At 36.2% G+C, this 24,146-nt stretch overlaps 1 protein-coding gene and 1 long non-coding RNA gene across 6 annotated transcripts in view; one reads left to right on the plus strand and one right to left on the minus strand.

Moving 5' to 3' along the window:
• Positions 1–255: 255 nt before the first annotated feature.
• Cen (cerebellar degeneration-related protein 2-like) overlaps positions 256–24,146 on the minus strand; it is a 55,663-nt gene continuing 31,772 nt past the window's right edge. For 4 of the 5 annotated variants that reach the window (XM_036365290.2, XM_036365288.2, XM_036365295.2 and 1 more), the window contains 7 exons: positions 9,816–9,928; positions 7,537–7,685; positions 7,216–7,456; positions 6,883–7,144; positions 6,729–6,828; positions 6,478–6,652; positions 256–3,045 (listed from right to left, as the gene is read on the minus strand). In XM_036365290.2, coding sequence (XP_036221183.2) covers positions 1,486–3,045; positions 6,478–6,652; positions 6,729–6,828; positions 6,883–7,144; positions 7,216–7,456; positions 7,537–7,685; positions 9,816–9,928 — 2,600 coding nt within the window. In that variant the 3' untranslated portion in view covers positions 256–1,485. Of the gene's footprint in view, positions 3,046–6,477; positions 6,653–6,728; positions 6,829–6,882; positions 7,145–7,215; positions 7,457–7,536; positions 7,686–9,815; positions 9,929–11,348; positions 11,369–24,146 lie in introns of those variants that run through there. The other variant, XM_070110146.1, reaches the window with a different exon arrangement.
• Positions 7,738–11,355, plus strand: LOC118681298 (uncharacterized). Its single transcript, XR_004976997.2, has 4 exons — positions 7,738–9,416; positions 9,474–10,017; positions 10,121–10,736; positions 10,791–11,355. It is a non-coding gene; the product is annotated as an uncharacterized lncRNA (long non-coding RNA).

Below are 24,146 nucleotides of genomic sequence, written 5' to 3' on the forward strand. Positions count from 1 at the left end.
GGGTTTTGATACACTAGTGAATTTTATCAAAACTTTCTCAAGCGTGAGGAATATATTTTATTGCAGACGTTTCCTCGATCGGATTTCGAACGACCGCTACCGAAAGGTAATCGAGTCCTCAAAAACTATGACACAAACCATCAGGGACCCTGGTGTAAATTACATTTTGGAGTTTGTTATTAAAATAATTTACCATATATCATTTCTACTAATACTCGTACTTACCGCTTCCTTTGTTGGCACAAATTAAACAAATTATTTTTAATTATTATACTTTCACGTCGGGATACGTTTTTACTTTATTGTTGTTGTTATAGTCCTTATTACATATTTATTACTCAGTTCTGCCGGCCCGACTTCTCTTTTGCATACATTACTTTACATTTTCAATTTACTCAGTTTTATTTCGCTTATTTTTCAAAATTATTTTTTAGATTTTTAAAAACAATTAAAAATCTGGTGGAAATTATAGTACATCAAATGAAAGTATTTAAATACAAATTTAGCAAGAACAATTTTTGGTGTTATTCTCCTCTTTTTGGCAAACTTTGAATATGTAGGGAAATAAAAAATTCTAACCAAATTAGGATGGAATTACATCAGTATCTAAAGCGTCTATGCTCTTTTTGAAATTTTAAAAGACAAATAATTTAATCTACAGTTAATAGAAAATCTAATTAATCTGCATATATATGTAGTAAACAAAGTAGAGTTGAATATCTTGGTGTCGCAAACAATTTTGTCCGGTAAATATATGTTGCTTTTCACAGCAGTTAAAATTAGTTTAAATTTTGAAGCGTACTATTTACAAAAGGGTACTAAATTAATTAAAATAGAAAATGGCGTCTTGTGCATTGGATTCGTAAACCACGCCCACCGCACTCTACAACTGCCTTCTCTCATTGCTTGACTCTCTGCTTGGTCCAGTCAAAACACCTAGACACAGTGGGACGCATTGTTTCTGGATTGAAACTTTGACATTTGTGACATTCTTCGGAAAATACACTGAATAGGAAACATTATGACAGTTATAGCCCATGTGTATGTGTATATACTGTTTAGGACTCCAAATGTTGCAGTTGATTCTCATTAGAGTGCATGTGTGTGTGTTGTAATGCCTGTTTTACGAGTTCACATTGAATTATTCGTAATAATATTATGATTTGTTATACATATGTATTTATGTTTCTGTTTATTGTTTTTTGTTTCTGTTGCTATGTTACTGCTGTGTTTATCTCCGCTTATCCTAACTAGTTGGGTGGGGCAAAACGTTTACTTCTTCAAACTATTCAAATACTAATTAGGGCTAGTACGCTTATACATGTATGTATGTATGTAATTGTTTTTATGTTCTTAATTTTGTATTTTTTAGGTTACATAGATCCAATTTTGGATATTGAGCGGAAATCAAATGCAGTGTTGACATCGCGGAAAGGACTTTTCATTGCCGAAAAAGACCTGCCTTGTTCATTTGCCTCTACTTCCTTAGTTTTTGCGATTTCGCTGCAGTTTTTGTTGTTTGTGTTGCTTTTGCTGTGAGTGATGTTGCTGCTGCTGCTGCTGTGGCTGTGTATGATGGTGATGGTGGTGATGTGATGCCGACTGGCAGTGGCCGTGCTTACAGCTATCGGCGCTACGCAGAACCTCGGCGTACGACATCTCCAAATTCTTCAGCTGGTTTAGCTCCCTGGAGAGGAAGCTTGGTCGGTACTCAAGATTGCTCAAATCTAATTCTCGTCCACGTAATGTCGACTGCGTGCCGGGTGAATTCAAACTGCGATTGTAAATGACCATTGAGTTGCCACTCCATTCATAGTGTGCGCCGCCAGAACTGCGTGAGGAGCGTGGTTGATCGGAAGAGGTGTTCGCCAATGGTGATTGGACATATGGACGAACATCACGTCGCTTTTTACCACTCGCAATGAAGAAGCGTGGTGGTGACGGCAGCGTAGCTGGAGACTCGGAGCGATCGCCACTAAAGTTGCGGTTTTTGCGACGGTTCTTCTTCTTTATGCCTACCCCCACTGACAGATATTCGAGCGGTTCCCGTTTCAGTGGTGTCAAAACCCGTCCATTTTCAACTATTGGCGATTTACCGCCAACAACCAATGTTGTTATAGAAGTGCCCAGCATCGCCGGGGGCTGATTTTCTTGATTCTTCTCGATGATGTGTTTTTTTGCGGTCTTGCGTTCCAACTTTGTAATACACTCGGACATGGCAAACGATTGTTCGGACACCGCTGAGGAAATAATGCTTTGTGCGTCGTCTCCAAAATCTATTGGCAGCTCCTCATTGGCAGGCGTCACTGGAGGCACCTTGGCGGCGGTACACGCACTAGTTGCGGCTGGCTCGGTGTCGTCGAGCAAAGGCAACCTCTCGCCCTCCTCCTTATTGGTAGCCGCTTTCTTCAGTACCGCGAAAATTTCTTTGAATAGCTCCTTGTACTCGGGACGATTACGGAAATGCGATTCAATTGGACTGGCATCATCATAAATGCTAAACTTACACACCTCGCCATCACCGATAGTGCAAAGAAAAGAACCAGGTCGGTTTTCTGTCTGCGTCGACTTATTACTAGTCTCATCGGCATAACCAGAAGAAGAAGTTTCCGCCTCTGAGTATTCAGTAGGTGTACGGCCACGCATATCCTTCGTACTTTTCGCCATTTTAGTGGTGTTGACGTCATTGGATGAAGGTAGAGTTGAATCACCGCCATTTTGCACCTCAGCAGCAGGAGAACTGCCAACTGCCGAGCCAACACTACAGCTCACATCGGCTGCGGTTTCATCGGCTACGGACGATAGTGTGTGCGACTTTTGAGACTGACTAAATTCACCTGACGATTGGAACTCATCGGCAAGCGACATCCCGTCACCCCCACTGCCACTGCCGCTCCCGACAGCGCCGCCCATGGTAGTATTCTTACGCACTATAGCCGAACATTGTACCTCAAGCAACGCTTCGTATTTCTCTACCAATTCTCGATACGGGTTTGGGCTGCTGGGGATACTCAGATCCAATGTATCAGCAATGCGTTGAGAGACCTGGAAAACGGTGATGGACAATTGGGTTGTGTTATAGTTAATAGGTGAGCATGGCATTACATGTTGATTTGACAAAGGCTTAGTTCGATTATATTATTATTTAGTCATTGTTTGGTTTAGAAGGTTTATTATGATGGTTGGAAAAATCTGATAGCGTTCTTGGGAAGAGATATGTATACGTGTGGTGGAAAGAGGAATTAAGTACAGTTTTAACGAAACCAAAACGAAATTTACTAGAGAAGAAGAAACCAGCTTACAAAATTCATGCAAAACTAAAGTCAAATATAAACACATAAAAATACAGTAAAACAAAACTTGTTAAGATTATGGGGACGAACACGACTTATCCAACTGCTACTACTTTGTTCATTCCTAACGGTTTTCACCCAATACTCATGCGTTTGTACATCAAATAATTAAACCATCCAGATATTATATTTATCATCATTATATATTTTTTAATTATTAAATTATCACAAACCCGTTCCATTGGATTATATTAGCGTTATATTCACATATACAAATAACAATATTTTTTGATTTTATTAAAAGAAGTTCTGAACACAAGACCGATACTGAGTGGCAGGTGCACGTGTATGTGGAGTTGGAGAAGGTAAATCCAATGAGAATTGTGGTTAGAAAAGTTATAAATACTTTTATTGAAATTAGATTTCTAATTAGATCATTAATCGGGGGATTGGCGGTCAAAACGTTCATTATTCACGCGTTAAAATAGCTCGCTCGAGTGTATTGGACCTAGAGAAAATGTCGTTAATTCTTACTCTTGTCGGATGATAGGTGAAATCGGTTCAAGTTAATTATTTTAAAACTTACTGTTTTGATACGCCTTGAACTCGCGCTTTTTATTGGATGTAAGAGCTTACAATTTCGGGGACTAGTTAGCCTATTGCGGTGTTTCGAAATGAAACAAAATAAACGTGGCTCCTTAGTCATGAGCAGGTGTTAGTAAGTAAATATAAGTAATTCTGATTTTAGTACAAGTACTTGTAGATGTAATAGTGTTAGTAAACATTGAAAGCATAGACGGGGGCGGGTGTGGTCTTGCGTTCTCGCTTTCTCTGGCTTATTAGCAACATAAATAAATACAATAATTAGTTTTACCGTTCTTATAAATACTTGTAAGTTTGTATGTAGGCACTGAGCCGATCTCAAGTTAAAAGAAAATGTTGCAATTTACAACTAAAACTAGGCTGGATACTAAACTTAAAACGATGGTTGGCACTAGTGAAATTATGTATGGGCACTCCATAACTTTTGCTTGCCGTGTATCTCCTTGACCGTGGATACACTTCTACTCCAACGAAATATAGATAAATTGTGTGAATACTTTTACAAATTGCTATTCTCAATTACAGTAAAATATTTTTAAAAAGTCGGTTAACACAAAAATTAATAACAAGAAACTAATGGCGAATATTAACAATGATCACTTAGGCTAAAGACCGTCTAACGGTTCACTGCTCTAACTATCTATCTAACAATATATTTACTTAATTAAGAATTAATTACAGGTAATTTAAGTTTGATATACATATGTATCTGTATGTATAATACATATATATCTCTTAGATATGTACATATTCAAAGGATATGTATCGCATATGCTCTCGTTGCATATGTATGTAAGTAAGTTTGTATGTAATAGCAGGTAGGTGGTAGTCAAGTCATGTGGTATGTACTCGTATGTACATATGTATAAGTATGTATGTAGCTTCGTGGCAGCGTTCTATGCCTCGCATTTCAAAAGGTCAATGCGAAGTCTTCATCATCTGGGATGGAACTAATCAGACGGCAAATGAACAAGGCGGGCCATTGCAGAAATTTCGCAATCCAACATAAAACATTGAATTTTCTCATGGTCTTCTGCCAATGCTTTAGAAGCATTGAGTCTAAGGAGAGTGGCAAACGTTCTTGCAGGTACTTTGTGTTGGCATTTGAGCTGCAAATCGGACAAATCGTCGTTTTGTCAGCCTTAAATTAGAAATTAAAGAAAAACAGAAACAAAAAACTTGTAGAAAAAAAACAACAAACAACAGCCGAAAAACACACATATAGAAATTATAAAGAAAGTAAAATTGTTTTTGTCATAATGCAAAAGTGTTGGTGAAAATACACACAAAGGTTATGATATGTAAATTTACTTGTATAGAAGATACGGAGACGCTGCTGCAGGCTTGCGCAAAAATCTGTTTGTACAAACTCTTTAAATATGGTACACATTAGCAAAAACAAAGTAAGTAAATGTTAGGAGCGCTCAAAAGAATATACAGGTTAACACAAAAGCACACACAAGAAATGTTGTTGTTATACACACAGAAATACATACATAGCATAAAATAACCGAAACACAAACTTCGAACGAAAAGAAACGTAATGCCACGTTCACACAGCATTTTGTGTTCATATAATTTCTGGAATATATATTTAAAAATATTTTCTCATCTAATTCTTCAAAAAATCTGTTGCAAAGTTCACCGGATTACAAAATTCAGTATAACTATTACGGACAAATACAGACTATCCACCTCTTCCCGATTCAAATAAAATGGAAAAATTATAACGAAATAATACCCAACATTTTAAACGCTAATTCTTTACTATGCAGGCAGTGTGAATGTGGCATCAGCGCCCGAGCGGCGCTGTAAATGGATGAATTGTGACAGACAATGAATAGAAAAGTGTGAGTTTTTGAAATCGAATATAGTTTTATTCACAAAAAATGAAAGATGCTTCTCGTTTAATGATAACTAAAGCATAACTACAAACTAAATAAATAAATATACATGTATATTTGTGAATATATTCAAAGGTAAATAAAGTAATACCAATAGTAGCGTCTCAGTGTGGTAAGTAGCACAATTCTTAATAGTAATCATGAAAAGGGCAGATTGCTTGTCATTGTGTGCAAATACTTTCTTAATATTAAAATTGCAAGAAAATTGTGTACTAAAATATTAAAGTTATGAAAAATGTAAATGTGTAAATGCAATTTTAACTAAGTGTGGTTAATGGAAGATGATTCGTATTCTTTTAGTTTACTGTATTTGAATGATTTTTTAAGTATCAATAAAGACACATCCGTTAACGGTGATATTGGTAATAACAATTTTGGTGTGGGACGGTTTAAAAATGAAAAATGCACTTGGGGTGAGTAGTTGGCCGCGGTTGTATAAAGTGGTGGTTCTGGGATATTGGAAAGAGTTTGTTTTTGGGTTTAGTGAAAGAAGTGTTGTGTTTTTCTTTTCTCGTGGACGAATGTCTCAGCTACAAGAACAAATGTAATGCTTCCCCACAAGAATATTGAAGAGCGCGCTTGCGCAACCAGCCTCACCATCAAATGCATCAATGCAAATGTCATAAGCCTCGCATTATGTCAATGAGCAGTGTCTTGAAATAGAAACAATTTCTCACCTTAATCGATACACCGGGACGGTAGGCGGCCTGTGAACATTCGCTACCATTATCGAGCAGACTTCGCTCCTCATCCTCGTGGTACTCCTCAGTGGGAGCTAGTGACGACTGCTCGTCCCCAATGGTGCCACGCTCCTCGACAACGCGCATGCAGCGACTGCACATCTTCCCTTGCCTGCAACACGAAAAACAATGTATTTTCCAATTTGTAAATAATTTTACATTCATTTGGTCACAGTATGACCACTCACCGCACTTCATCCAATACGGAAAGCTCCTCTTGCATTGACCGCATTTCCTCGTTGGGACTATTGTTCGCCAATCGGCTTTGCAACATTTGATTCTCTTGAACTGCAAAGAATAAACATTTAGTTACATAAACGAACACTTAAGCCACCTACTCACTTATGGCCACTAGTTGCTCTTCCAACTCGGTGCAACGTTGCTGCTCGGCCAAAAACGCCTTTTTAGTCATCTCCAAGTCGTTGACAAGCTTTATAATTTCTTCACTGTCATCTGCGCTGCACACCAAGTCACTCAATACCATCGAATTGTCATGACTCTGGTTGGTACCGATACTGGTCGAATTAGCCTTGCTATCCACGCGCACCGTCGACCGGAATGCAAAACTACAGTTCTCAGGCGCTGTGGTGTTGGCTTCGAAGCACTGTTGGAAAAAATACACACAATTATCCATATATACACACTAACGGTACAGTTATAGGACGCTGAACTTACCACTTCACTGCTGCTTTCGTTGACCTCGCTTGTTGAAGTAGGCTCTTCCACCGCACTACCATCCAGCGCTCCATTGTTCCTATGGGAGTCATTGGCCACACCGGCGGCATTGCGTCTCTCGTTGGCACTACTGAGACGTTCGTTCTTTCGCCGCTCCATTGAAAGCGCTTGACGAAGTTCCTCCAATTGCTTATTGAGCTCATCTTGACGCGCCTCAAGCGCCTCGATATTTTGTACAAGCCTGTGATAGACAATTGAAATGGAAAGCAGAGACTAAATTAGAACTTGATAATTATGCCTGTTTAACAGCATCCAACTCACGTTTTAATATGCTTCTTGTCGCTGGTATTCTCAGCGGTCAGACGCTGGTTGGCGCGCTCCAGATCCTGTATGCCAATATCCAATTGCTCATACACTTTCAGACGCGTGTCATTGACCTCGCGCAATGCGGTCGTGTGTTTCTTCAAGTACTAAACGAATGCACAAAAATAGAGACAATTAAAAGTTTGTTCTTACTATTTTCTTTACTTTTATTTTTAGACGCGGAAAGCTATACGTGAAATCGGATTTGCTATTTTTGCATCTCGACATAGCGCAGTTTGGCTTAAGAGTGCGGAAGTCGCCCTCTGCTGACGCGGTAGAGACATGAAGGCGCATTCACGCACCAATAGCGTGGCCTGCAGCCGTCAGTTGTGGCATACCTCGCTCGCGTCATCCACAGGCGTTCGTGCGTTAAATGGGTCAGTCGCGCTTTGTTTTATTTCTCCTAATTGTGCTTTTGGCATTCGATTCATTTTGCTTGGGCAATGCAAATAATGAAAACAAATAAGAGCCATTTACATATGTTTCAGCTGCAACCAACGATAACAACAACTACAATTACGAGTAAAGTAGCAAGCAAAATAATTGGAGCAACAACCACAAAGAAGTTACATTTGGCGAATTTGCAAGATAACACACTACTTTCCACTTGAGCACTGAACACAGCCACGTCAAACACACACACATTCGAACAGTGAATCAGTGTTTGGAAAAAACCAAAACACAAAATTGAATATTTTAATTTCAGGTGAAATTTCATGTAATCTAAAATGTTTCAGATGGCAGCAGCGCCTCCAGCACCTCCAGCATCTGTGGCGCGCAAACCGGCGGCGAAATGCGGCCAAGCAGTCACGCCTGATTGAGTTGCAGCTATTGTCGTTATTGGCGCAGCTGCAAAGTCAGTTTCTTGTAATGTTTAAGCCGGTGGCGCCTCAGGATTTGTGTCGTGGCAACTTAATGAAGCGCAACCCTCTCACGCGGCGTATTCAGAGCGACACAGCACATATTCTCGTAAATGGACAAGCTTACATACACATACACACATATGCCCAAATTGGAACATAGCTGTTTATATACATACATATGTAAGCGTTTGATGCTTTAAGTCGCCACGGCGTTGCACTATGATGCCTGGCACTTTTATTCCCTCAGCCATGCAACCGTGCGGTACCGTTATGCAGTCAACTCAAACGGTTTCCGACCTAAATACACGTTAATCGAAATCGCGAGATCGAAATCGCGAAGTTGAAATCGAATTCAGAAATCAATTTGCGCAAAAGTATTTACACTCAATGCTCGCAATGCTTGTGGATAAATCTTTAAATTTATTCATTACAATTGAAAATTATGTGGAATTTGCGTAAGAAGAGACCTTCACCAATTTTGACAACAACAATTTTAGACTAGGGAAAATGCCAATGAGGGAGCGAACCTCTATGTAATGCCCTTTCAAGGAGAACAAGGTGTGCCGAATTTAAACTAAATATTTAACTATCAGAAAAATGTGGCAATTGCTTGCAAGGAATATTGTCTAAACAGACGAGCATTTGTGTGCATATGTACACATGTTCAAACACTCGCTTATACGTACTCCATAATTGGCTCCAATTAAAAAAAACTTAAAGCAAACGAACGACGAAGCGACTAGGAAACTGCCAGTCATGTCCTCCAGTGCTGGAATGTGGTTGACCAAGTGCAATTTGCAACTGCTGACTGGCGGCTGGCGACTGGCGAATGACTGGTTGGCATGCATAGAATTTGCGACCACAGCAACAATAATGTGGCAACAACATTAAGGATTACTGCTGCTTTCCTATAAACTCGTATAAAGCTACATATCAATATACCTCTACATCTATGAATGTACATATGTACATTTGGTAAGCATGTAAGTATGCATACGAGAATCTAGTGGTATTTATGTATCTTATCTTTAGTATGCTCTAATAACAACAAAAACAATATGAGAACGGTTCGTGGGTACATTGCATACTCCTGCCACTATTGTGCCACATATTGGTGTGTGTGTTTTAAACGACTGTCAGCTTGCGCCCAAGCCACGCACTAAAGCGCCAAAGGTGTACCGGGCAGGCAACTATTCAGTGCAGTGCCCGGTTGGTGGTCAATGATTTGATTGCTAAAGGCCTATGGGCTGCGGACCGGCATTGAAATGGCCGACGTAGCGCCACCATACGGCATACAGATAATGGATAATGGAGTAGATACTTACGTGCGACGGTAACTGCTTGCCATAACTACTTTTTTTTACCTCAACTTACCACAATTTCCTGTTGCTGCTCATCGATAGTACCCTTCAGCTCTTTGACCAGCGACTCGAGCTCTTTATTGCGCTCCAGCAGCGTCTTTCCTAGCTCCGCGGCAAGCTGTAAGTCTGCAACGGAAAAGGTAAAATAACACGAATCAGCAAGCAAGAAATGTGATATAAAGTTACATAGCAGCAATCTACGAGTTTGCATATGTGTAAGTATGTATTAGAGATTTGCTTTTAAAATAGCTGAGATATTTCATTTTATATTACTCAAATCGATATTTATTAACACCATTTATTTGGTACAACATAAAGACAGTCAATTAATATGCAACAACAACATACTTCATCAGACAACATAGCTGCAGCCAAACCCCAAATTCGTAATTTTCACACTGCAGTCGAGCCCATGAATATGAGACGTCACACGAAAACGTATCACGGCACCGTCAAGCCAAAAGCACCAAATATCAGCCGCAGAATTTGCCAACCCATGCCGGTGTTTTCTTAAATCCATTCAAGCGAGAATTCCAATTGACCCGAATCGGCGAGTAGCCGAGGTACGAAAATGTGACTGCAATGAGCCACACACTGGCAGACTGCATAACTTTTCCCAGAAACCGCCGCAGCCGATACTCTCAGATATGCGGGTTAATTGAGTTTGTATAATTTTAATTAAATGTGACGAAAAAGGAATCTAAAGTCATTTATTTTTTATTCGTGTATGTGTGCATTAAAACCATTTGAAGATCGAATTATCGAGGTTTTGAAGTTGATTCCTTCTAAAGGTAGAAAAACAGCAGTGGTTGTGATATATGTATTATACTTGTTTATTGGAAAGAGCTTTAAAGTTTTGTTCTTCTTTTATTCTCTTTCATTGTGGATGATTTGGCCATCGGAAAGTGAGTTTTCACGATGCATCGGCTTAAAAGTTCGTACTTCATAAATCAAGGTATTCAAAAGAAATCAATTCAATTTTTTTCAGCTGGTGGAAAAATAGATATCATTTACCATAACCGTATTATGGGCTCAATATTGTGCGGATTATAGGAGTACTTTCTGTTTAGCAAAATGGTAATTATAAGGATTCAAACTTTTGAGGCACATTATTTTATGAATTAGTCCAAGCCTTTCGTTAAGCTTTCATTCAAAAGCTAAACAAATTGTCCTCTATTGTGAAAGAAGTGACCAGTAGGAAGGAACGTGATTGCTGACATATTACAGAGCAAAACCACCTGTTAAATAAAAGTCTGTAAAAAGGCGAACCTAAATAAATGTAAAGAAAAGCCATCATTAAATCAAACACCGGAGAGTGAATGATTTAAAAATGTGTAAAGGAGCGCCCAGCAGCGCTGGCGGTTGCAGAGGTTATAACAATGGTATACCTCTTCTTGCCTTCAATAAAACACTTTTCCCAGCAAAATCTCAAGTGAGATAAGCAAACGCCATGAAAAATTATTTAGTACCTATGGGCAGTTGGTCATTTCTACATACTTTTCATAAACACACACGAAAATGTTTCATACTTTATTTTTTAACCCACCCATCAGTGTGGTGTTTGCATATTTTCCTCTACTCTTTATATATATGTACACATGTGTAGAAGCGACGCTTTAAACACTTGTAAATCTAGCGAATACAATAAAAAGAAATTCAAGCAATCAGCAATTAAATTTTCCATTTACTTCCAACTTAATTTTATTGCGACTTCTTAACCTGCGTATCATCACTTGCCACTAACGACTGACTGCTGCATCAATTATAAATACAGACACACACACTTGCACAAAAGTTGAGTAAATACGTCTTCCATCAGCGACGTTCGCAGGTGACCGCTATAGAGCGCACTCGACCACGGTCCGACCGACCAAGCCGAACAGCGGCCACTATTATCAGAGCTGCGCGCGTTGCCACTTAATCGTGCCACACTTGGCAACCACTGTGGACATTAACGAGACTTGCATGTTGTGAATATGTATGTGTATGCAAAACTAAGGAAATAAAACAACCGATAGCAAAGAAAGAGGCGCGCGAGTGCATAGGTGCATTTGTGTACGTGTGTGTGAATGGCAGCAATAGAAGCCGCAAACTTCAGTTTTGTATGTGACCTTTCAGGCTTATTACACGTCATAATATTACATGATGCCGTTATTTGTTATTTATACGACTTTTGATTTGTCTCGAAAGTGTAAGCAGCCACCAAAGGCTAAGCAGATTAGATACAATTAACCGACAATGATTAATGAAAGTTGTAAAACGAACCGGGGTGAAGAAACACGCCCTAAAGAAGCGCGCTGATCAAAGGTGTGCATTGAGGAAATGCAAATGCAGCTGTCACTTTTCGAATTCTCATAGCTAATGAGCTAGCTATTGTTTGATCTCTGCTGGAGAGTAAATGACTCAAGCAACTGCGAACTATCCGAATGTCTATCGCAAAAACAAAGATAAGCATGCATTTAGTCAAAATCGGCTCACCTTCGGTTCGACACTCGCTTGAAGCGGAACACAGCAGGCCACTGCAATCTGAAGTGTACGAAAGGTGCATTGAAGTCGATTTAATTAAGCCCATCCGTGTTATGCTCAGTCGCAGGCATGTACGCAATAGATTTACGCATGAGGCGCGGCCAACAAGACATTATTAGCAGCTGCCGGCTATCTAAACGCTCTTAAAGCGTCCCGTTAAGCTGCAGAGCCTTTATCTGTTGAACTTGACTGCGACACGCACTATTGAGTGCATTATCACTTATTTGGGCTCTGCAAGCGTATCGGCTTGCCAATCAAATGCAAATTCAACACTATGTCAATTGCAGCTGAGCAGTCAAGTTGTCAAGCAGACCGCATTCAATTTAGTTGTTTCACATGCATCTGCGGCTAAGCGCTCGTGGGTCGCGGGTGGATTGCAGCGGACAGCGTTTAGTTCCAGCAATTTGTGTATAACGGTAGAGGCAACCATAAATCTGGTTTTTCTTGTCTCCGCAATTACGCATGCAACATTAACGTGCCACACCTCTCGCCACAACAGGCCGCTACTTGCATTTGCTTTAACGCGACGGCTCGTCGTGCACATTTTGAGGAGCTACTGAATTATTATGGCATTTTCTTAAACCGTCATTGTGGTTACTACTTCACCGGTATGGTTGTTGCGTCCCGTTTATCGCCGACTGTTATGCGTAATGTGCGGATTTCATAATAGATGCTGTCATTGAGGCATAAATGCGCACGTAATAGGTGCGCTTTGATTTTATTGCAGAGCTCGTACAAAAGCTCGTCGCGCATCGCCCTCCCCGCTCAACGTATGTATCTTCCGCTATGCACACAATCACGAACACCTGTGCGACGCGCTATTTTGTCATTGGGCACATATTTACACCTAATAGATTTTTGTATATACGCGCGCATATGAAAGTGAAAGTACAAATCGGCGCGTCCAAAGGTGCGTGTTTTTCACCATAATATTTCGCACAGGCGCAGATGCTGAGCCGCTGTCAATTGTGTTGTTATTGAAGTCAAATTAAGGAAACACGTTAACGCACTGAACGCGGTGAATGGCAAAGGATTTCCATATGGAGCCAACATTCACACAAACTATGTATATATGGGGATGAACGCTTAAAGTCGCGTTCCTTTCTTTAGTTTTTCCTTTCAATTTCACCAACCCACTGTGGTCTAATAGCCATAAAGTTTGCTTTTATAGTAATAATGGCGGGTCACACGACAGCGCAAATGGTGACTGGTGGCAGCTTAACCGATGAAGCAGCTTTCATTGCAAGACTAATCTTTCAGATGCCAATTTGGCAGCAAGAGTAAGTGCTTCTTTATCTTATGCTTACAAAGTGATCTGGTCGGTGCGATCAATGAGTATCGCCTACATTCGCCACTGACCTATCAACAGTCATCGGCGAGAGTGTATTGGATAGCGTTCTAAAGCGTGCTTGGTTCCAACAATAAAGCAACCAAGCGTGTAAGCAAGGCACAAGCACCACACTTCACCCGGCTAAGTCACATGTCGCAATCAAATCGAAATCACTGCAAAAACTTCACCGTCTGCAACGTCGGTGGTGGCGGTATCTCCATAATTGCGCAATGTACGCGACATGTGCGTCCCACGCGGGCGTTCACTTTATTGCCCAGCTCTGATAACTGTCAGCCCATAAACAGCAGGCCCGACACCACATTAAACAACAATGCTACATATAATCTTCGCCCTAGTGTAACTGTCATTTCCAAACGATTATACCAAGCTTCGTGGGCGTGTGCCAGCTTGCAACACGTATTGCGCATTTGTGCACAAGAACTCCCAAGCAACACCTCACATATCACCATCATGGCAATCTAGCAAAAGCACGTTTATTCTCACTAATTCAAATGGTAAATCGAGCGACGGCCCACAAAGAAACTCAGTCAGACCACATTCCATCGCATTCGAAGCGCTCATAATGCAGCATGTCCACATGAGCTGCGCCATTGCTTTTTATGCAGAACTAGCAAATTATGCACATACACACACGCGCATGCGCGAATGCCATTAAATGGTTTATACACTGTTTTGCCATTCCTTCTTTGCCACGAAGCGTTTTTATAACGCTGTAATCTAGCGGTAACTCACCAGATCCACTGCTACTCGCTTGTATATTTCCCCAATGGGGTCCGTGGCTAAAAGATATGGGAATTCATATAAACTTGTAATGGATAGATGTCGGCAGAACTTTCTATCGTGGCAATTAACTACCGTTACAATATGCAAGTGCAGTGTATTGACAAATATATTTGTATAAAATGTAGGTGAATGGCCGCACCGCTCCCATACCTTTGGTGTTATCTACAAAGTCGAATTATCTCCTTATCTCTCATCGCCTTTTTTCTCACAAAAAGGCAATCAAAATAAACCAAATAATTTGGGCGTCTATTTCTTATGTAACTACACTATAGCATTGTATGTAATTTTAGTGAGTATTCTTTTGCCGCTCATTAACAAGAAAACGTGCCTGACTATGCAGATAATAACATAAGTTCAACATATTTTTCATATTTTATTTCGACAAATATTATATTTCGTTCACGCGTATATGAATATATATGCACTCTTCAAATGACTTGCAGTTAGTGAACTAAAATTAGTTAAATGAATAAGAAAAATCAATTAGCGTTTTACAAAGTAGCACAAGCATCGACTATGTAAAACTAGTTAATTATTAAAAACATTTAATACGAAGAATTGTTTATGTTAGTTCAGCTATGAAACATATTTTTACCCGAAGACGGAGCATATGCTTTTTTTTTCTGCTGACCCCAGCCACTTGGCCCATTTTAAGGTGAAAATATCGCGACTTGCCAAAAGTCCATTTAATTTATTATGTTATTTCGTATGTTAAAAATAATGAGGTTTTCTAGGACCACCTTCATCATGTCTGCATATAGATAAAAGTATTTTTATTTATCGAGTAATGGAATGACTTTTCAGTTTTAGGTCAAACGATAACGTAATTTATTTGCCATATAAGGTGATTACTTGTATAGTTTGAAATGAATATTTTTGTAACGACTTGCAATTAATTTAATTTGCTACTATTCCTAATTACTTGAGTCACACACCGCAGTTATGTAATTATTTGGTATTCACACAATAGAGAAGAGGCGAAAGTTTTAGCAATCTTCTAATTAAATGCGCTTTTTACAGAGACGTGCTTTTAAATAAAATCAGTCAAAAAGAGTTTGTCATATTGCAAACCTTGTTTAAACTCTGAGAACCGGAAGTCAAAATCGGAGCACATTCATCGAGAAGAGCCAATGTTATTCGAATAAACTATACACCATTCCATTCATGTGACGAATCTTGGCGTGGTGGAAACCACATTGAATGAAATGGTACAAAACACGTACCATTTGAATAAATAACTCTTAACAGCGATTAAAATTTTCAAGGGCCAGTTATGATTGGATTCACATGTAGACATATCTAAAAATACAGAGGATGCTAAATAAGCCAATGGTTCACACAAAATCACCGATAAAATTCGATAACTACGATCCAAACTTTTTCCATTTTTATATAAATTCAAGTATACATATATACGGTGTATTTGCCTTAAACTGCCAATGTTATTAATTTGTTGTAGAAATCAAATTTCGTTACCATAATTGAACTGTGTGTATCGCAATCGCTCATTTAAATAGTTATCAGTAAATAAAGTCGACTAATTGGAAACAAATTTATATTTCCTTTTATGAAAACGGGCATTTAGATATGATTATGCAAAGGTTCAGTGACTGGCATAAAACGTACTAAAGACGCCATCATTCCACTCAACCTTATACGCACCAATTATGCAACAGTCGAAAGCTCCCAAGACATCGAGCTAATTTACCGGTTTGAACTTCAGCTTCATGTGAGTTAAGTAGTTGGGTATTGCCCTCGACCACTGACTGGTGTGATATGTTTTTAAAACTGATGTGTGTGTGTGAGAAAATCACAAATTTCACTCACGTGGATGCGACACCAGTGGACATCGATTTACGGTACAAAAGTGCTCAAAACTGACTTACAAAAATAGCAAATGAATAAATTTTTTACAAATATGCCATATCAAATCGAATTAGAGTGCAAATGTAATTTTTTTCGAATTCCCCGAGAATGACCTCAGTCTTTAGTATGTGAGTGTGTTCGATTTCCGTTTCTCGCAACGGAAAAGAAATGGAAAGAGAAATTTCGAAACCCCAACTCAATTTGCATTTGGAATTCAGTGGAATGACTAATTCATCTCTGTGTATTTGTGGGGTGTGTGTATTATACTTTGCATAATAAAGAAGCTGGATATATTCTGAAAACAAATCATTTGGTAATGGCAAAATCTTTTTTTGTCGATTTTAGATTTGATTGGTTGTGACTGAGGTGGTTCATACATAAGTTTTCCATTTCCGCATTCGTTCCTGTGCACGTCTTGCACTAAAATTAATGGGATGGCAGCAAATATGGCAAAAGGCAGTTAAAATACACAGGCATAGTGCAAAAAAGACGCAAAAAACAGAAGAAAGTGAAATTTTAAAACAACAACAAGCACGTTGTCTCTTTTGCTGCTTTCACGCGATGGTTTGACAAAAATTCCACCGGCACCTTTGCACACTAAGCTCTGCTGCAGCGCAGCTGCCAAGAAGGTATAAAAGTTAGAGTGACTTCTGTCCGGTGTTTAGTTAATTTGGATTTCGCCCGCAAATCGAGCGTTCAAGTGTTAATTGATCGTAGCATATTCGTGAAAAAATCAAGCGATGAATTTAGAGCATTGCGTTTCATACTGCTGCTTGCTGGTTGTGGTCTTAGCTGCCATTACCAGTGCCACTGATCTAAACACCGGGGCCGATATGGATATAGGCGAGCAGCACATTATACCTCAGGTACTTCCGATTGAAGAGCAGGTAACTGAAGTCCATGAAAAAACAGTACCAAATGCAAAAAATGCAGTGCTACCACAAGAACCTCAATTCGAAATTATGGAGCTGGCAGTGAGTGACGATGAGGTAAATGAGTTATTGATGCTGCACGATGATATCGACAAAGAGGCTTTAAATGTTAGAGCAACAGCAGATAGAGCAACATCGCCACGTTTGGGACGTGGTTTGGTGAACAGTGCACAAGCAAACAGTGACGCGTTGAGTGATGAGGATATAAATAAGCTGGTGCAAATGATATCCTTCCCGTCGCAAGCGATGGCAGTACACAGCGCGAAGAACTCTCAAGCCACAGTTGACGAAGTCGTTCCAGCGGTAGTGGAGCCACGAACTAACCGCAAACAGGGATCTCGTGCTCTGAAATCACGCGGCTATTACATTATTGCATTCTCGCCCATCAATGGACCACTTGTGCCGACTTACACCAAACTAGACATTATACCAGCCGAAAGAGCGTTAGATGGCGACCTGGCTGTGCGTAAGGCCAACAAGCAACGCGCTGATAACGATTTAATGATGTCCGGTAGCGAGATGGATGAGGCGCGATTGATAGGTATGAAGAAATTTAATCGCTACGTGAGGCGCCTAATGAAGCAAATACGCAAGGGAACGCGCAAGATACAGCGGAAGACGCGATTCAAGGCAAAGCGCGCTGATCCCGATCCGACAGTGGAAAGTTTCCTACGCAAACTGTACGCGCAACGGGAGGTACAGAAGAAAAAGACCAGTTGGTTCAGCTGGTAGACCACTACGTTCAGGTTTAAATTATTTGTATACATATTTAATTTAAGTTCATTATTTAAAATAGAAATTAAAAGAAATGATTTATTGATTAAAAGATATTTTATTTATTGCCACACCCATGCCTACGCAAACAGAAAATATGTCACTTTCTCGCTATTGACGATGACAGCTTAGAAAGGAAAAGCGTAGATTTCATACATCACAAATTTCCCGCACATAATGCAACGCATGTGCGCGCATTCAAACATGCTTTAAGTTGTCCGAAGACGCATCATTCGTCCATAAACAAGAAAATAACTAAAGGCCTCAGTGGTCGCTTAACTGCGCAGCGCTTAAGAACATATAGTTAACTAGATGCAAAGAGCAGGTTTCAGGTCTCGGCTATGTGAGCGTCAGTGATTAGCCTGGCACTTTCACACCAGTCGTATGAGCCTTTAAGCACGTAAGAACTGAAATGAGCTTAGCCTCAAAGTTGGGGATATAGTTTTCCCAAGAATTGGCATAACCGCAACCAACCACCTAACGCTGCTGCCACCAAGGCTTACTACACACACTACCAAATATTCTTTTCACTGCTTTCAGCATATTTAATCTTGTCAAGTAACCACTTTCGGACGCGGCAAGCCCACGCTGAAGGCTTAATCATAAGCGGAGTTGGTCAGTCGGTGGGCAAAGCAAGCCAAACGCGCTTTCCACCCGTCATCGCTAAAAAGGTCAATTCAACTTTCTTCGTAACCATTTTCGACTGTCAGAATGATGCACCAAACGGCAGAGAAGGGGGGCACGGTGTCAGCATTTGCAGCATTTAGTTTAGCGATGGGGGTCGGGAAAAGATGTACCTCTTCGAATCTGTGCCAAAACTATTTATGAATTTTCTAAAAAGAGGCACACAAATTAGACGCGCTTCTTTTATAGGTGCGCACGAGTGACAGCGTCATTCTGGGAATGCCAAAACGCAAAAAAAAACTATTTTCATTTGGCTGGACTTGCAACAAGTGGCCAAGTTGCCAAACACGTACGGGCTGACGCACCTGCAGTGAACCACGCTGTTAGTTTTAGCAGCATGCCACCAACTCAGGAGCCATCGCGACCACACAATTCCCAGTTTGCAGTCATCTGCCTTCTTCTTAGCTTATTTTTAGTTTTTTATCAGCGATTCGACACATTTCTTATAAACCGAACCGTTGCACACAAATTTGTAGTGCTTCAATGTAAAGTGGCAGGTACAGCAATAAAAATCGTCTTTGCAACAAAAGCAACTTCTACGATCACGCCGTTGACGTTAGCCAGTGCAGGCAACTCGATTCACCATTATTTCGCATCTAAGCTACGACCGAAAAATATTAAGAGTCACCAGAGTTCATAGTATAAATATAAATATAAATATAAATATAAATATAAGTATAAGTATAAATATAAATATAAATATAAATATAAATATAAATATAAATATAAATATAAATATAAATATAAATATAAGTATAAGTATAAATATAAATATAAATATAAATATAAATATAAATATAAATATAAATATAAATATAAATATAAATATAAATATAAATATAAATATAAATATAAATATAAATATAAGTATAAGTATAAATATAAATATAAATATAAATATAAATATAAATATAAGTATAAGTATAAATATAAATATAAATATAAATATAAATATAAATATAAATATAAATATAAATATAAATATAAATATAAATATAAATATAAATATAAATATAAATATAAGTATAAGTATAAGTATAAGTATAAATATAAATATAAATATAAATATAAATATAAATATAAATATAAATATAAATATAAATATAAATATAAATATAAATATAAATATAAATATAAATATAAGTATAAGTATAAATATAAATATAAATATAAATATAAATATAAGTATAAGTATAAATATAAATATAAATATAAGTATAAGTATAAATATAAATATAAATATAAATATAAATATAAATATAAATATAAATATAAATATAAATATAAATATAAATATAAATATAAATATAAATATAAATATAAATATAAATATAAATATAAATATAAATATAAGTATAAGTATAAATATAAATATAAATATAAATATAAATATAAATATAAATATAAATATAAGTATAAGTATAAATATAAATATAAATATAAATATAAATATAAATATAAATATAAATATAAATATAAATATAAATATAAATATAAATATAAATATAAATATAAGTATAAGTATAAATATAAATATAAATATAAATATAAATATAAATATAAATATAAATATAAGTATAAGTATAAATATAAATATAAATATAAATATAAATATAAATATAAATATAAATATAAATATAAATATAAATATAAATATAAATATAAATATAAATATAAATATAAATATAAATATAAATATAAATATAAATATAAATATAAGTATAAGTATAAATATAAATATAAATATAAATATAAATATAAATATAAGTATAAGTATAAATATAAATATAAATATAAGTATAAGTATAAATATAAATATAAATATAAATATAAATATAAATATAAATATAAATATAAGTATAAGTATAAATATAAATATAAATATAAATATAAATATAAATATAAATATAAATATAAATATAAATATAAATATAAATATAAATATAAATATAAATATAAATATAAATATAAATATAAATATAAATATAAATATAAATATAAATATAAATATAAGTATAAGTATAAGTATAAATATAAATATAAATATAAATATAAGTATAAGTATAAATATAAATATAAATATAAATATAAATATAAATATAAATATAAATATAAATATAAATATAAGTATAAGTATAAATATAAATATAAATATAAATATAAATATAAATATAAATATAAATATAAATATAAATATAAATATAAATATAAATATAAATATAAATATAAATATAAATATAAGTATAAGTATAAATATAAATATAAATATAAATATAAATATAAATATAAATATAAGTATAAGTATAAATATAAATATAAGTATAAGTATAAATATAAATATAAATATAAATATAAATATAAATATAAATATAAATATAAATATAAATATAAATATAAATATAAGTATAAGTATAAATATAAATATAAATATAAATATAAATATAAATATAAATATAAATATAAATATAAATATAAATATAAATATAAATATAAATATAAGTATAAGTATAAATATAAATATAAATATAAATATAAATATAAATATAAATATAAATATAAGTATAAGTATAAATATAAATATAAATATAAATATAAATATAAATATAAATATAAATATAAATATAAATATAAATATAAATATAAGTATAAGTATAAATATAAATATAAATATAAATATAAATATAAATATAAATATAAATATAAATATAAATATAAGTATAAATATAAATATAAATATAAATATAAATATAAATATAAATATAAATATAAATATAAATATAAATATAAATATAAATATAAATATAAATATAAATATAAGTATAAGTATAAATATAAATATAAATATAAATATAAATATAAGTATAAGTATAAATACAAATATAAATATAAGTATAAGTATAAATATAAATATAAATATAAATATAAATATAAATATAAATATAAATATAAATATAAGTATAAGTATAAATATAAATATAAATATAAATATAAATATAAATATAAATATAAATATAAATATAAATATAAATATAAGTATAAATATAAATATAAATATAAATATAAATATAAATATAAATATAAATATAAATATAAATATAAATATAAATAAAAGTATAAGTACAGGTACGTTTTCTCACAAATTAAAAACCGTTGTTCTACATAATTTGCATTAGAACCAGCAAATTAATTCTTAACACTTTCGATAATAATTTATAAAATGGTTTTGCCGTGTCATCATTTTTGCACTCGAACAGAAAATTTCAACTAATTAAATACGTGCAACCACACTCATGCTCACACATAGCTTTAGCGCTTACAAAGCTTCATTAATTATGAAACTAAAATAACGGCTATAGATCCAAACATCAAAGTTAACAGACTAACGGCGATAATAACTGGCAGCGGTTTATTGAAAGCAAGGAGGCACTTGGAAGAGGTGGCAGACGCGGTCATAAACAACTACGTAATACATTGGACATGAAACACGCATGCAACGCGCACAACAACTAACAATCCGAAAAAAGGGCAGGTATAAGCGCGGCAGGCGGCAAAGTGCGCCCTGTCACTGCGGAGATTCTCTGTGCCCAAGTACTTTTCGCCGTGTTATTGTGGGTGGAATAAAACGCCAGTTGGAGGAAGCAGCTCACACAATTTCTAAAATGCCGTGCATGCTGCATGCAACCGAACACAACAAACATCGACAACACTCTCGCCAAAACGGCCGTGCATGGAAGTGGCCGTGTGCACATTTTTTGCATTCATTTCCTAGCGTTTCACTTTTACTCGACCGTCACAGTCACTGCCTGAGTGATTTGCATTTATTTTGAAAGTATAATACAGCAACTGCAACATTCCGCTCGCCGCCAGCATCAGTATTATAAGGACAATATAACAGTAACAAAAACGCGGGTATAATCAGAAGTGATGTCTCAATTAAAAATGCATTTGCCAAAAAAATAATACACGCATACACACATGCGCACGCACATATGCAAGTGGATACAGCCTCTGCGAGACATAGTTTGAGAGTGCATACTTCCCCCTCCCCAAACCGACAGCAAGTATAATCACGGCATCAAAAATGAGCTTCACGTGACACAACAGCAATGCAGGTGATAAAGATAACATTAATGAGTGCAATGTGAAAAGCTATAAGACACAGGTGAAAATGCACACACATGCTTCGTCTGTCTATTAACGCAAGCATAACAAATTTTAAATGAGAAATAAACACAATGAAAAGTTGCCAACAATTTTAAGTGCCGTTTAAAGCATATATCATGTGGCATTCCACAAAGCGACACACAAATTTTGGAGTGGAAAACTTAAGCCTAATGCGCAACACGCCGACTGCCGCTGACTAAGTATTGTTCCCGCGACTCCACGCCTCGTTTTCACTTTTATGGCATTCGGATGCGACAATAAAAACGTTTCAATTGAATTAATATAACAGCCTCGAATTAGACAAATGGATGGGGTGGCGGTTGAGGAGAGACGATTGAGCTCACCATATGGTAGCGCGAGCCTTATGAGCGAGCCGGAAAAAAGAGGCAAGCATGTAAATCGCTGTCATATTTCATTCCGCATTTCGCTGCATGCATTGTTGCATCGGCTTTGCTGCGACAACCATAATAACATGTACTCATATATCAAAATCAGACAAAACACACAAATGACATTCAATGTGAACGCATTATTCGCAGTCTCTTTGCAACTGGATTTCCTTACGAAAGTTGAATCTGAGACGCTACTCGCATCACACATTGGTTCAATGCACGACGCTTAATAAACCAGAGATCCCAACTCACTTGTGGCACAGGGTCAACTTTGGGAAAGCTTCCATCACAAAAGCGGAAACTTAACATTTTATGTAAGTTTTCACAATTTGTACATTCGTTGAGAAGATAAAAGGAATTTTTTCGACCGAGAAACTTCGTTAAATGCTTAATTAAACTTTGGTTTAAGAAACTTAATATTTCCATAAGGCAGTTTACAATCAACTTTGCTGAGAACAGTCGAGTCGAACAAATATAGACCTTAACTAAAATACTAATCATTAGCAGGCTCCCGATATTTCTCTGGGTTAGGTCTAGATCTCGCAAACTAGTTGCATACAGTGGCATTTTTACGATCAGTGACGAGGAACCAAAGAAACTATAACCCGTGAAAATCTCCAAAACTGATAAAGCTGTCATAAGGTTCAATCCTAAACTCACATATTGATGGACCCATTATACAATACATACTATATAAGTGTATCGTATATTCAAAACACTCAACTGTCTGAATGCGGCGCAACAACGTGACGGTGAAATTTGAATTCGGTGAGTTTTGCCGAAAATGCAAATTTGTGCCGCAAAAGAGTAATAAAGCAGTTGCATGTCTAACTCTTGTTGTGCTGAAGCTAATTCAATTATTGTTATTGGAT

Source organism: Bactrocera oleae, chromosome 5, assembly GCF_042242935.1.
Source record: "Bactrocera oleae isolate idBacOlea1 chromosome 5, idBacOlea1, whole genome shotgun sequence".
Classification (NCBI taxonomy): Eukaryota; Metazoa; Arthropoda; class Insecta; order Diptera; family Tephritidae; genus Bactrocera; species Bactrocera oleae.